General features: G+C 28.3%; 1 protein-coding gene across 2 annotated transcripts in view; it reads right to left on the bottom strand.

Moving 5' to 3' along the window:
* The window catches only part of LOC142319423 (limbic system-associated membrane protein-like), a 194,132-nt gene that overhangs the window by 16,850 nt on the left and 163,626 nt on the right, over positions 1–13,656 (bottom strand). For both annotated transcript variants that reach the window (XM_075356692.1, XM_075356693.1), the window contains exons 7-9: positions 11,157–11,334; positions 2,365–2,492; positions 449–626 (exon numbers count right to left, since the gene is read on the bottom strand). In XM_075356692.1, coding sequence (XP_075212807.1) covers positions 449–626; positions 2,365–2,492; positions 11,157–11,334 — 484 coding nt within the window. The remainder of the gene's footprint in view (positions 1–448; positions 627–2,364; positions 2,493–11,156; positions 11,335–13,656) is intronic.

The following is a 13,656-nucleotide window of genomic DNA, read 5'->3' as shown; positions in this document are numbered from 1 at the left end:
GAAACCATTATTTAAAATGAATCAACATTAAATTTCACATAAATTAGCCACTTTATGAAAGTAGTTTGCAATCAATGAATATTGCTCAACAAAATCCATACCAAACAATCTTTTTTATGAAGCTTAACTAAATAACATTTCAAATCTTAACAGATTTCCAGCACTAATAATAACAAAGAATTTCACTGATTTTACAAATTATTGATAAAAAACAAGGCCTGACATTTATGCATTTAAAATGAACTCATATAGAGTTGAAAAAATTAAAATTATTTTATAAAAAACATTTTACTCGACTGTCTCAGTGAGGTAGACAGCAGCATGATTGCTTGCAATAACACTGACTCCGTGTACAGTTCTCTATATGATCACTAATGATTTTAATAGATGGTATAAATTAAAACAACAAACTTACTCCACATAAAATAACTTAAAACAAAAAACTTACTTCCAGAGAAAGTGTGCAGTTCTGATAACTCAGACCAACCATAAATATTCTTTGCTCTCAGCTGGGCCTGGTAGGTACCTGGTTCCAACTCATTTAATGTATGTTTTGCTATAAATGTATTAGTTCCTGGTCTTTCAGAACCTTCAACAGGAACATCAATAGATTTCCATTCACCTTTCTGTAAACAAATAGTAATTTATTATTGACAAGTGTATAAAAAAAATAAAAATTATTTATTCATCTCTCCGGAATAATATGTTGAAAAGTTCTATCTTGAGAACTCTCACCAAAAATATCTATGTCATATTTTTCTTCAAGAATAAAAAGCACACATACATTCATAATTTATCAAAATAACATTTCTTATACATCACACGATTGAAAGAAATATTTAAAAATTAAAATTTTCTGTACTGTAATGAAAATAATAAAAAAAATAAAAAATAAACAACCCTTTTAAGTTACTGCAATGAACAAACATAAGGCAAAGTTATCTTATATTGACCACAAACCGATCCCACAAAGAGTTTGATAAATGCTTTCTGGTAAACGAATGAGAAAGTGCAGTAGCTGTTAGACTATTAATAACAATATTATTATTTTGAAAAAATCTTTGCATAACATAAATAACAGAAAAAAAAATTGTAGTTTACTAATCCTAATAAAACAAAAATATGAGAGCTTTTTTTAAAATAACACAAATTTTACAAAACTGATGGGCATATCACATATTAGTCAACCTTATCTTAACAAAAACTGCCCTTCCCATCTAATAAATTAAATATAACAGAGCCGATCTCTGTGGCAGAGTAGTAGGGTCTCTGCATTTCATCTGGAAGTCCTAACTTCAATTCCCGGTCAGGCATGGCATTTTTCTTTCATATGCTACAAAAATTCAGTTTCCATATCTCATGATATCAAGCAAAAAAAAAAATTTACTTTAATGAAAAATAGAATTCAAAAACTGAACTTATCCTCAGACTATTACTAATAAAAAAAAAATAATACAGATTATCCATGGATACAATGAGAGGTTAAAAAGACATACTTTTACCACCATTATATAAGTGAAATTTTAACCAAACCACTTCCAGACATAATTCCAGATCTTACATCATTGCTTTTAACAATTTTTTTTACCCAAATGAATATAAAATTAAATCAGGAAACTGTTCCATTTATCAGTAAAATAGAAGCATCTTACTTACGCTCATTTAATTATCATCATGGTCAAAACTTTGAAAAATACAAATCAGAAAACTTGTGAGCACATACACTAACTATAAGTGCAGCAGAACACTAATGAATTCATATTAATTAAAAGGTTTAAATATTGAAGATTTCTGTAGTAATCATTAACAAATTTAAACAAAATTATGTTAATTATACAGTAACTGATAACAGTTTTTATTATAACATTATAACAGTTAGTAGAAAACAAGAGGATATGTCTGTAAATTAATGTTTACCTTGCTGTGTCACCATTCTTTTAGAGTTGATTAAGTAATTGGGTAATTTTACTGAATTATACCATTACACTTCTCAATAGAAATAATTTACTTGCACTATATATACATTGTTGAACTGTTACCAAATTATGTGATTTTTTTCTTAACCCTGCAATTGTTATCTCAGAAATATTTTGTATGTACTTCCAAATTAACTAAAAGAACGTGTTGGTTAACATACTTAAATTACTGTTAAACTTAGTATGTTTTATAAATGCTAATTTTACTCTCTACTAGTTTTTTATCTTTTCTTTAGTTTTTTTTTATTCTTTTTCTTTATTTAATCTTGTAGGAAGTATTTTATTTTGTTTCATTTGAATGATTGGACTAGTAAAACTAGTTTTTGAGATTTTTCCTCTTTGCTTCCATATTTATGAATTACATAAATATATTCATTATAATACCTACATCTTGCAATCTGTAAAGGAGTTCATAGATTGAAATAGGAGCATAACTGTCAACAGCCCATGTTAGAACAGGACTTCCGGTTCCTGATGCTTCTTCAGCAGCTTGAAACTTCGGTCTACTTGGTATACCTGAAATTAATAACAAACAAAACATTACTACAACATTCTAATCAATACAAAATTATCTTTTTTTCTTTCTATCAATGAAACTCAATAAAATAACAGACCTATTTTTGTGATTGTAAAGGTTTACAAAAAAAAAATCATAACTAAATCACTATTTGGTCCTGCAAGGATGAAACAAAAAGCAATTTGTTCATATTTTCTGAATGTAAAAGATGGATCTCTCTTTCCGAGAAAATTATCAATAAATTTGAACATGAAAAATGGTGAAATTTCACTTTTGGTCATTTTTTCAAGAGACAGGGATGGCATACATAGTTTGATTGTTTGTTTATGTGTAGGTATAATATGTTGTTAGTTAATGTGAAATTATTAATGTGAAATACTTACCCCTAAAAGTTTTATGAATTTTTGAAAACTAATTTTTTTTTTTAATTTAAATTTTGGCTTAAAATATCTCTGATGGGGCTGGTGATAAAAATCAAAAAAATTTGCACAACTTGCAGTGTTTTTGTAAGTTTATGGCAAATAAAAAAATTTCTTGTGTATTGTATTAATAAAAAAGTTATAACCTCTCAAAAATCATGAAAAACCTGTTAAAAGCAATACCATTTTGACTCGCTAAATAAATGCTCCAAGTGTGCTTCTTTAAATCAATCAACTGCAGTTTTCATGTTATAACAGGTGCTTGAAGTCATTTTCAGTCATCACGAAAATTCATGTTGCAAAACGCTCATTTATGCTTGTTGCATCATTTAGCTTTGCAGTTACAGACTGGTCAGTCTGACAGTAGTCACTGAACTGTTTACATCTTTACCAAATGTATCAAATTTCATCCTATGTTTGGAAGTGTTTAATAAGTAAGTAAGTTTTACTTAATAATATATTATAGTTGCAAATTTTAAAATCAGTTAAATTTTTACATTATTTTCAAGTAGTTTCACATAAACAATAGAAGAATAATGTTCCATAGGAATTTATGTGAATGAAGAGTGTTATAAAACAGAGTATGGTACAGTGCCAAAAGAATTCATTAAAATTTGTGAATTTATTGATGAAAACCAACAACTTATTTTTTTTATGTGTCAATTCAGATGTCACTAGTGTTTGTAAACATCATGAAAAACGTTTTTGTCAAAATTCAGTTACCTGTATGGAGAGTTCAGTTGTGACCCTTTGAGAACTCAAAAAAAAAAAACAGTTAACAAAAACTTAAGACAAATAACATTAGAGAATGCTCTTAAAGAACACATTTTTCCAAATTTAAATTTAGTTCCCAGAAAGTGTTAACTGTTTCAAAACTATTTTTTCTCAGCAAAACAAAGAACTATATGAATGCGAAATCCAAGAGCAATACATTGCCCCACATCACAATATTGAAAAATTGGATGCTGCTTGTACCATTTTGGGTGTATCACCTCCATCAAAATTGAAAAAAATTAAGCACCAATCAAAGGCCATCAGCACTAGAATTTAAAATAAATAAGGTATCTGAAAAATTAAAAAATTATCTTGAATTGTGTTTTGACTCAAAGTTTATGAAAATGTAAACCAGCTCAATCTTCTTCACATGAATATGATGATCTTATTTTAAAACTAAAAGAAAATTTGTTCTGCTTCTAAAGATAAGGTTAAAATTATCAGTTTACTTCCCCAATCTAGGATCAGCTCTAAAATAATATCAGAGTTCAATGTGTCTAAGTGTTTGGCTAAGTTCTACAACCTCTGTCCAAAATGGTGTATCTTGGTTGGTGCATCCAGGACTCATACAGTTTGTGTATGCCCCCCACCACCAGAACATTAAACTCAAGACTGATGGTCCCAAACTTTATAAGGGCTTAGTAGACATCTTTGTTTGTGACAAGGATAAATACAGCTGTATGATGAATAAGTAGACCAAATTTCCAGGTAAGCAGGCAGTCTTTAACATACTCAACTTTTCCACAGAGTATGATGTGTTGCCAGATACAGTAATGTACAATCAGTGGGTAACAGCTGATAGGGCAGAGATGATTACTGTTCTTCAGACCAAAGATTAATTTTTTGAATCATTAGTGAAAAAATTGGAAAAGCTGAAAACTCAAAATTTCATGTCAAAATCTCAAGCTCAGTTTTTCAAGAAGAAAAATCAGAATTAGGTGAAGAAGAATGTTTGGTGTTGGCAGACTTTGCTGAAAATGTTTCATTTCTTGTTCAAGATGAGATAAAAAGCTTCCATTGGGTCAACAGCCAAGCTTCACTCTCTTATATTCTATTTCAAGAGAATAATATATTACAACACAAAAGTGTTTGAATTATAAGTGAAGCAAGATACAACATTTTATTGCTTTCAAAAACTTAACAGACCATATCAAGGAAGTACATCAGAACATTTTAAAAACTCTTCTATTTTACTGATGGTGCTTCAAGTCAGTATAAAAATAAAAAGAATTTTGCTAATTTGTAGTCACAAAAAAAGACTTCGACCTTGAAACCAAATGGCACTTCTTTGGATCACCCCTTGGGAAAAATGCCTGATGGTGTGGGAGGAACAGTCAGATACTAAACGTTGATGAAAAGTATTCATTTTGTAATCACATGCTGAAAAATGTCAAATATTTTTTGATTAAATCAAAGCTAAGATTTCAGAAACTCTAAAAAAACATTTTGACTGATGTGAAAGAGTTGTTGATACTAGAAGCTACCACAAGTATGTTCCTGTGTCAGAAGGCATTGTAAGATGATACTTTACTTCACTCCAAGGACAATGAAGACCAAAAAAATATTGTACCTCTTTCACTTAAGGAAAAATACTCTATTGCTTGTGTGTATGACAATCAGTGGTGGATAGAAGTTGTAGATATTAATCTTACCACCGGGTTGGTCTAGTGGTTAACGCGTCTTCCCAAATCAGCTGATTTGGAAGTCGAGAGTTACAGCGTTCAAGTCCTAGTAAAGCCAGTTAACAACCAAAGAACACCGGTCTTTGGTTGTTGGGTTTCAATTAACCACACATCTCAGGAATGGTCGAACTGAGAATGTACAAGACTACACTTCATTTACACTCATACATATCATCTTCATTCATCCTCTGAAGAATTATCTAAACGGTAGTTACCGGAGGCTAAACAGGAAAAAGAAAGAAAGATATTATTAATCTTGAAAATGACGGGTGCAGGTTTTCATTTTTCTACCCAGCTGGACCAAGTACATCATTTTAAAAGTCTCAACAAGACAAAGAGTGCGTACCGATCAGCAAAGTCCTGAGAAAGTTGACATCACTTGAACTAACTACAGTGACAGGTCGTTCTAACACAATTTCAAGGAAATTATCAGAAGAGATATCACAGCTGTTGATTAACCACACTAAATAATAAACTTTCACTGCTACAAAAACAGGCTATTTCATTGAAGAATAATTAAAATTTTGCTATAATTCAATTTTTTCTTCGATAGTGTTAACAAAAATAAACCAGTATAAAAATGAAAATGAATTCTTGAAAAAAGGTATAGGCTACTCACTGAAATCTCAGTTTGGGTAATTTTTACAAGCATTTTTGAATCAAAATTGTATTAGGTTACTGGTATTGGTTGCGTTATCATTAAATTACGATGATTAATAATTTAAAAAAAATTATTTTAAAAATATTGAAAACATAAACTTCAACAACATAGGGGCTAAAATATAAAAAATGTAAAGTGCCAAGAAGACAAGAAACCCCCTTGGAACACTTATTCAGTGAGTCAAAATGGTATTGCTTTTAACAGGTTTTTCATAATTTTTGAGAAGTTATAACTTTTTTATTAGAACAACACACAAGACACGTTTTTATTTGCCATAAACATACAAAAACACTGCTAGTTGTGCAAATTTGAGATTTTTATCACCAGTCCCATCAGTTATTTAAAGCCAAAATTTGAATTTTTTAAAAAGAAATTTTCAAAAATTCAAAAAAATTTAGGTAAAGGTATATCACCATTAATATTTTTTAGTGGTAAAACTACTAACATGCACCTACATATAAAGAAGTAATACAATCTGTGTCCTGAAACATGTAGGAAACAAGTGGACAGGTTTCAATTTTTTTTAATTAATCAAGCAACCAGAATGATTGTTTGCAACACTTCAAATGGATTGACCATTTTACATATCTTTGTTATAAGTCCAGCAGGGGAAATAATTGGAATTGTCATAGGAATTCAGTATAACACCTGTACACCTTGCTGTAAAGATTTTCCTGAGCACAACACTTCTTGGAATTTTTTGCAGATTTTTAAATAAATATTAAAATTAATTAAATTTTAATATTAAAATAAATATTTTATTAATTAAAATGTTATTTGGTTATAACTCTGTAACCTATGAAAATAAGTACCACGTATGATATATCATTGAAAAGCTCTCAATAAAGGCTTATTATAGCAGTTAAGAGAAGTCCAAAATCCAATTTTTTTGGTTTTGAGCTTTTCTTGACACTTTTGGACTTTAAACTTTCCTTGATACTTTACTTCGTACAAGGAAGTAAAAAGGACACTGTTATACTGTGCGGCTAAGCATCATTTTTGCTGAATTTCTACTACTTCACAAATGTTTTCACACCTGTTATTTATGCAGTGCATACATTAAATTTCTAAATCTCATTTCAATCTTTATAACTAAAGTTTTTTTTTCATTAATAAATTTATTATTTTTATACTACTACTACATGGCATAATATAATTGAGTCTGTTGTACACTGATCTGTAACAGATGTAATATAATTTAAGTTTTTAAAATGAGAAGTTTGAAAATTAGATAAATAATTTTTTTTATGTAGTAGATAACAGTTTTAGTATACAGTAATTGTTCAACAATTCCTCTATGGTACATTCAAAATCAGGAGCAGCAGTTTCTATTGTTATTGCTCCATGAAGTGAGCAGAATCTTTTCGTGGTGAAATTTCTTTGCTTCACAGCAAAATGTTCATGGCATTCACCATGTTCTCCTTGTACACCAATATGGTCACTAGGCTGAAAATGTTAATAAGAAAAAGAGGTTTTCATTTGGTTTTCAAGCTGGAATTACACTCTTCCAATGAAAATAATTTTTTGTCACTAAAAATATAGTACTCTGAATTTTACTTACTCACATTTTACTTAAAAATAACACAAAGTGGCATGAAACATGGAATTGGTACTTTCTTCACAAAACTCATGGCAATTGTAACATGAGGGTTTTTATTTTGTTTTCCAACAATAGCTATCAATGTTCAATTAATTTATATTTTAAATAGTTAAATGTTAAGAGAGTGCAAGACAGGATAGTGTATTGAAAAATTCCCAACAAACAACATAAATTCATACATAAAATAGTGCTGTGTAAACCCCACCTATAGAACAACAGAATATTAAAATTACAGGACTGTATCACCAGAGAAGCTGAGAATTAATATCTCATTTAAATCAACTAGCAAATCCCTGATGAAGCTCTAAGTTCAAATCTACACTGACAAATATTTATATTAGAATATTATAACTCGTGTAAAAAAAAAAACTTATATGAAAGTAAACGTATCTTTAAAAAAGGAAAATTACTCCAGAAAAATATACAAATAACTGATACTCCAGGTTTACCACCTTGGCTTTAGATTAATCTGATTTTCACAAATTTCTTCTTTTTAATTGAAATGTATGATATTTAGGAACTAGGTTTTTTTATACCTTAACTGTAATTGCTGCAGGTGATCTGATATGAATCATAAATTACTCCTAAAAATAGCATAACCATTCTCAAATATAAAAAAATATCTCATCCTATTTTGTTATAAAAAAAAGTAAGCAGTAAAGTTGGTTTTCCATTACTTTTTTCACAAAGTCTCAATAAATACTATCCATTTTGTATATTCTCCATACGTTAAATTTGATGTAAATATTTCTTTTGAAGTACTTTAATATTCTAACATTCTTGACTAAATGAACTGAGATGTTTTTTTTTTGATGAAGGAAATGATAGATGAACTAGTCGCTAATAGAATTTCAAACTGAATTCTTTCAGCAACTGAATACATGTGGTTTATTTTATGCTTTTGATTATAAATGAACATGCAAAGATGTACATACAAACACTTACATATATTAAGCTTAAATTGATTAGTTACAAATGAGAATATAATTCATTCAACAATGAATATATTATTGCATTTAACCTTTCCAAGTAAACCAAAATGTAACTTTATTCAGGCCTACACAAGTGATATCTTCACCCTGTTCACCAAAGAAATTAAATGTAATAATACTCTCTGAGTTAATATTACTCCTGTAGAAAGATCTCTTGAGTGGTGTCTTGACATTGTAACATGTGTCAGTAATGACTGAGTTACATAATGTAAAGCAAAACATTAATGTACCGCTTTTTGTTACAAAATAATGCATTGAATACAATATTTTAACAAGTAGGGAGGAAGAAAATTCTAAAAATTCTAAGTTAAGAAAATTCTAAGTTATTCTTTTCATACTATTACTACTAAACACTTGGTTCTTCACATCTTTTATCAAATTTGTACCAAATAAATTAAAAACCGAAACAGCTATTTCATCTAAAATAAAAAACCGGTGAAAAAAAGGTACAGATGTTAGCCATCACTGAGCCTAAAAATATTCAGAAACTTAGCAAACACGTTTATAATCTTTAGTATTTGATATACAGACACAAATAAATAACAATCTCAAGCAATAATGATTAATATTTTAAGGTTACCAATATAACAGTACCATTTTTTTTCTAACAGTACATCCATTCCTTGACATATATATGTTAGTTCTTGAAAAATAGTTAAGCAAAAATTTGTAAATAAAAACACAGTTTATCAGTATTATGAATAATATAAACTTTAATTTTCTCCCAACCTTACAATTTACTTTCTTATAATTCTTTTGAAACTGATTTGATATTGCACTGCATTCTTCTTATACCAACTGAACCCCTATGACATAATTTTTACAAATAATATTTAATTACTACCCAAAACTACTTTAATTACAATTTTTCAAACAAAAAAATTTCATAACAATAAGTTATAAAATAATAATTTATTTTTGGATACTTTAGACATGCTTGACTTAAAAATATTGAAAATTAATATTTTAAATTCAAGTACAAGATCATTCACAGTATAAGACAATTAAAAATAAGTAAGTTTTGAATTTAAACAATAATACAAAAATTTATAGTAAGCACAGAATATAAATAAGTAATTTGGAAAGTAGTCAGTTTAATAGTTATAATAAAAATGATACATGTAGAGAATTGTTGAATGAATTATATTCTCATTTGTAACTAATCAATTAAAGCTTAATATACGTAACTGTTTGTATGCACATCTTTGCATGTTCATTTACAATCAAAAGCATAAAAAGCATGTATTCAGTTGCTGAAAAAATTCAGTTTGAAATTATATTAGTGACTACTTCATCTATCATCTCCATCACAAAAAAAAATCTCAATTCATTTAGTCAAGAATGTTAGAATATTAAAGTACTTCAAAAGAAATATTTTCATCAAATTTAACGTATGGAGAATATAAAAAATGGATTGTATTTATTGATGCCTTTTGAGCTACAGCTACTCTATAACTTGTTACATCTTACTATACTTGCTATATTTTTATTCATCACAAAGAATGATCTTAAAATGTATTAAGCACTATTTATTAACTCTTACATTTACATTTAAAAATAACTAATGAAATATAAAAATTGTTAGAAATAATACTTTAAACAAGGTATCTTTTAGACTAACTTATTGGCCAAGAAAACAAGAGTATCATGCATGCTCAGTCCAGTAAAAATAGTACAGATTATTTATAAATACAACCATTTTTATCTCAACATGAATTTTTGCCATTGAAATTCAGTCAAAATTTTACGCCAAGGACCTTTTAAAAAACTGAAAGTTGACCAAATGATGAAACTAAAAATTTTTCCTTCCCTATCTAATCTCTTCTTTTTTTTTAAATACACATCATTTGGTGAAAGTATAAAATAATACTTTCATTACAGAATTTCTATAAATAGCAAGATTGCAGTATGGATGTCAGCACAATATTACTTATCAATTGCCCAACAGCACTATTGTCAAACTACAGTAACGTTCAGATGTAAAGCTTACCTTATTACTAGCTTCTGTCATACATTTAGACCATTTGTTCAAGTTTTAAACATTGAAGTTTTACATTCACTATTCCCTATCAATTACATGATTCAAGAGAACATCAAAAAACAACAGCTTAATTGAAATCCCAATTACTAATTTACTGTTTTTAAATATGACAGGATACTTAGGGGAGGATATATTTGCATAACCTATAATTTTGTGATCAAACATAACAGAAAAGAAAAATGTTAATATTGTTTCAGGTATGTTGTATGTGTTTCTGTATATCTTCAAATAAATTCACATTTTAATATTTTCATTATAATGTTATCATCATATCAAATCTTGAGCCGCCTTACTTTAATTCACACTGATATTATATTTTTCTTTAGTTGGACAATTAACATTATTTAATGAATATAAGAATTAATTATTGGTGGGAAAAAATAAAACAAATGATGTAAACTAATGGAAAGCTTTCCTTCAATCAATTTTAATGGTACTAAACTGTTAAGAAAATTCCAATAAAAGAGAAATTTTGTAAAATAAAAGAAAATTACCTGAAAGTGTAATAGTTTTTGAGCTGTTTCCTTTTGAATTTTGACCAATGCATTTATATGATCCAAAATCACTTCTTTTTGTTCCAGAAATCTTAAGAAAATGTTTGTTTCCTTTATCTTCAAGTGTAATATGATTATGATTATTTAACAAAGGTAGCTCATCTTTGACCCATGTAACCTGAAAGAAAATATCCCTTTTCTTAAATATTTACTATAATTTTCAATTACTGAGTAATCATTCTAATACTACTACAGGAATCCTTAGATTTACAAGGATAACGGCATTTCATATTGACCAGTTGCATATACGACAACATTCACATACATTTTCTATAAAGTGGTCAATCAAAACTGTAATGTCATTACCATGTGCCATGTACTAAAACAAATTCACACAAGCTTACCAGATAATAACACTACTTAACTATTTTAACCAGTAGATTACCTTATTAATAGGAATGACACTTTTGCAAAAATTAAATTAAAAAATAAATGAGAATTAATAGTTAAATTGCTTTTTAAATGTATAAAAGTTTAACATTAAGTATTCTTTATTAAATAGTTACTTTTTCTCTACCTAACTGTGTACAGGCTGGGCCAAAATTTACATGAAGAGTAATTATGCTACAATAAGATATTTTTTTGCTAAAGTAAATCTAATCTAATACCTCAAAAATTTTTTAAATCCTATGTCTTAATAGTTTGCCTCCTTCCCAACAGAGTATATACCAGCATGTTTTTGTCAAATCACTATGTTAATAATTTGAGTAATAAGTAATGAGTAAATTAACAACATAGAGAAAATTACAGCCAACAACATCATGATGCAAGATTAACAGAGACTGCATTGACAGTCTTGTATGAGCCTTTTGGCAGTTTTTCGTAATTAATATACCTTGCTGAGCTTAATTATGTACTAAATATATATATATATATATATATATATATATAGTACATAATTAAGCTGTTTAGTTTCTCTTATAACAAATCCAATCAGGACTTTATGGCCCACCTTTACAATGAGAATTATTATAACTGTTAAGTCTTAAATTAGTGACTGACTCACATTTTTTTACTTCAACAATTTATTTATTTCTTCACAATTGTTCCTAATTTCCCTAATTGTTATTTACACCACAGATGACATGGGGAGAAAAACCAAAGGTCAAATTTACATTATTCATTGCAATGTGCTGTACTAGTGAAACCTAAATACAACCATCTGCCTGAAATTAGTTATATTGTGTAAAATTCTTTATTAGTAAAAAGATTTGCTAAATGTGTACTATTGGATGTATAAAAAAAATTTAGACAACCTTCTTTCTCATCAATTTCCTGATAAGACCACTACACGAAATTACCTTCACAAATTGCATCAAAATGAGAGTAAGGTTTCTAATTTGTTTCCTAATACTAGTACAGTACAGTATAGTACAGAAGCAGTGACAAAGATAAATAACAAAAAAACTAAAAAGTCCAACAAAAAAAGAATAAGCATGTACACACAACAACAAGCAAACTGCTTATCAAAGTATAACACTACTAGTTAACAGTCTGTAGTAGACTGTTTACTCAGAAGGCACAAAAGATTGAGGACATCAATAAAGATAGATAATTATAAAATTATGCCAAATGAACACTAGAAGCTCAACGAGAACTGGTCTAGTGGTTTGCAACTAATCATTGCAAAATCAGTTGCTTAACAGCTGATTTTCGAAGTTAAAGGTTCTGAGGGTCAAATCCTAATAAAAGTTAGTTGCTTTTATATAAATTTGAATACTGACTATGGATACCAGTGTATTTTGGTGGCCGAGTCAAGACATCATACACGTCATCATTACACGACTTCATGTCATCAACATGTTACACGATTTTACACGTCATCATACACGACTTTTCATTTACACATCATACATACCATCCTCATCTCATTGTGGGGGGGGGGTTTTTTTGCTTATTGTTCACTAAATGAACAGATTACACCAAACACATTATAAAAATTAAATGACCACAAAAAAATATAAATGAATATTACTAAAAAAAAGGTGTTTGATAAGTTAAATTCATTTAATATCAACAAACACCTCTCTTAATAAACATGTGGAAATATCTAAAATATTGTAGGCTCGTTTGTTTGAGAGTTGGCTGGTAGAGTTGTTATTTACAACAGCATTCTAGCAACATATTTGTATTTTTTATTTTTTTAATTTCATAACTTATTTTTTAATTTTTTTGTTAAAAAAAAGGAAACTATTAAACAAGAATTTGTTTTGTTTTTGTTACGTTCATTTAATGATATAACTATCTCGTTATCAGTTAACAACTGAAAATCAGAATCAGCTTCATTAAAACGTTAAAATAAAAAATACACACAGTACAAACTACAGTATGGCATTACATACAGTATGTTACTTTATACTGTACTATTATTTATGCTCTGTAAAGTTAATTTTAAAAAATGACAAAACCATACTCATTTTAGAATTTCAGTTTTTACACT

Source organism: Lycorma delicatula, chromosome 2 (assembly GCF_047948215.1).
Source record: "Lycorma delicatula isolate Av1 chromosome 2, ASM4794821v1, whole genome shotgun sequence".
NCBI classification, from domain to species: domain Eukaryota; kingdom Metazoa; phylum Arthropoda; class Insecta; order Hemiptera; family Fulgoridae; genus Lycorma; species Lycorma delicatula.
The sequence above is the reverse complement of the archived record's forward strand: the minus strand, read 5'-3'. Positions and strand labels throughout refer to the sequence as shown.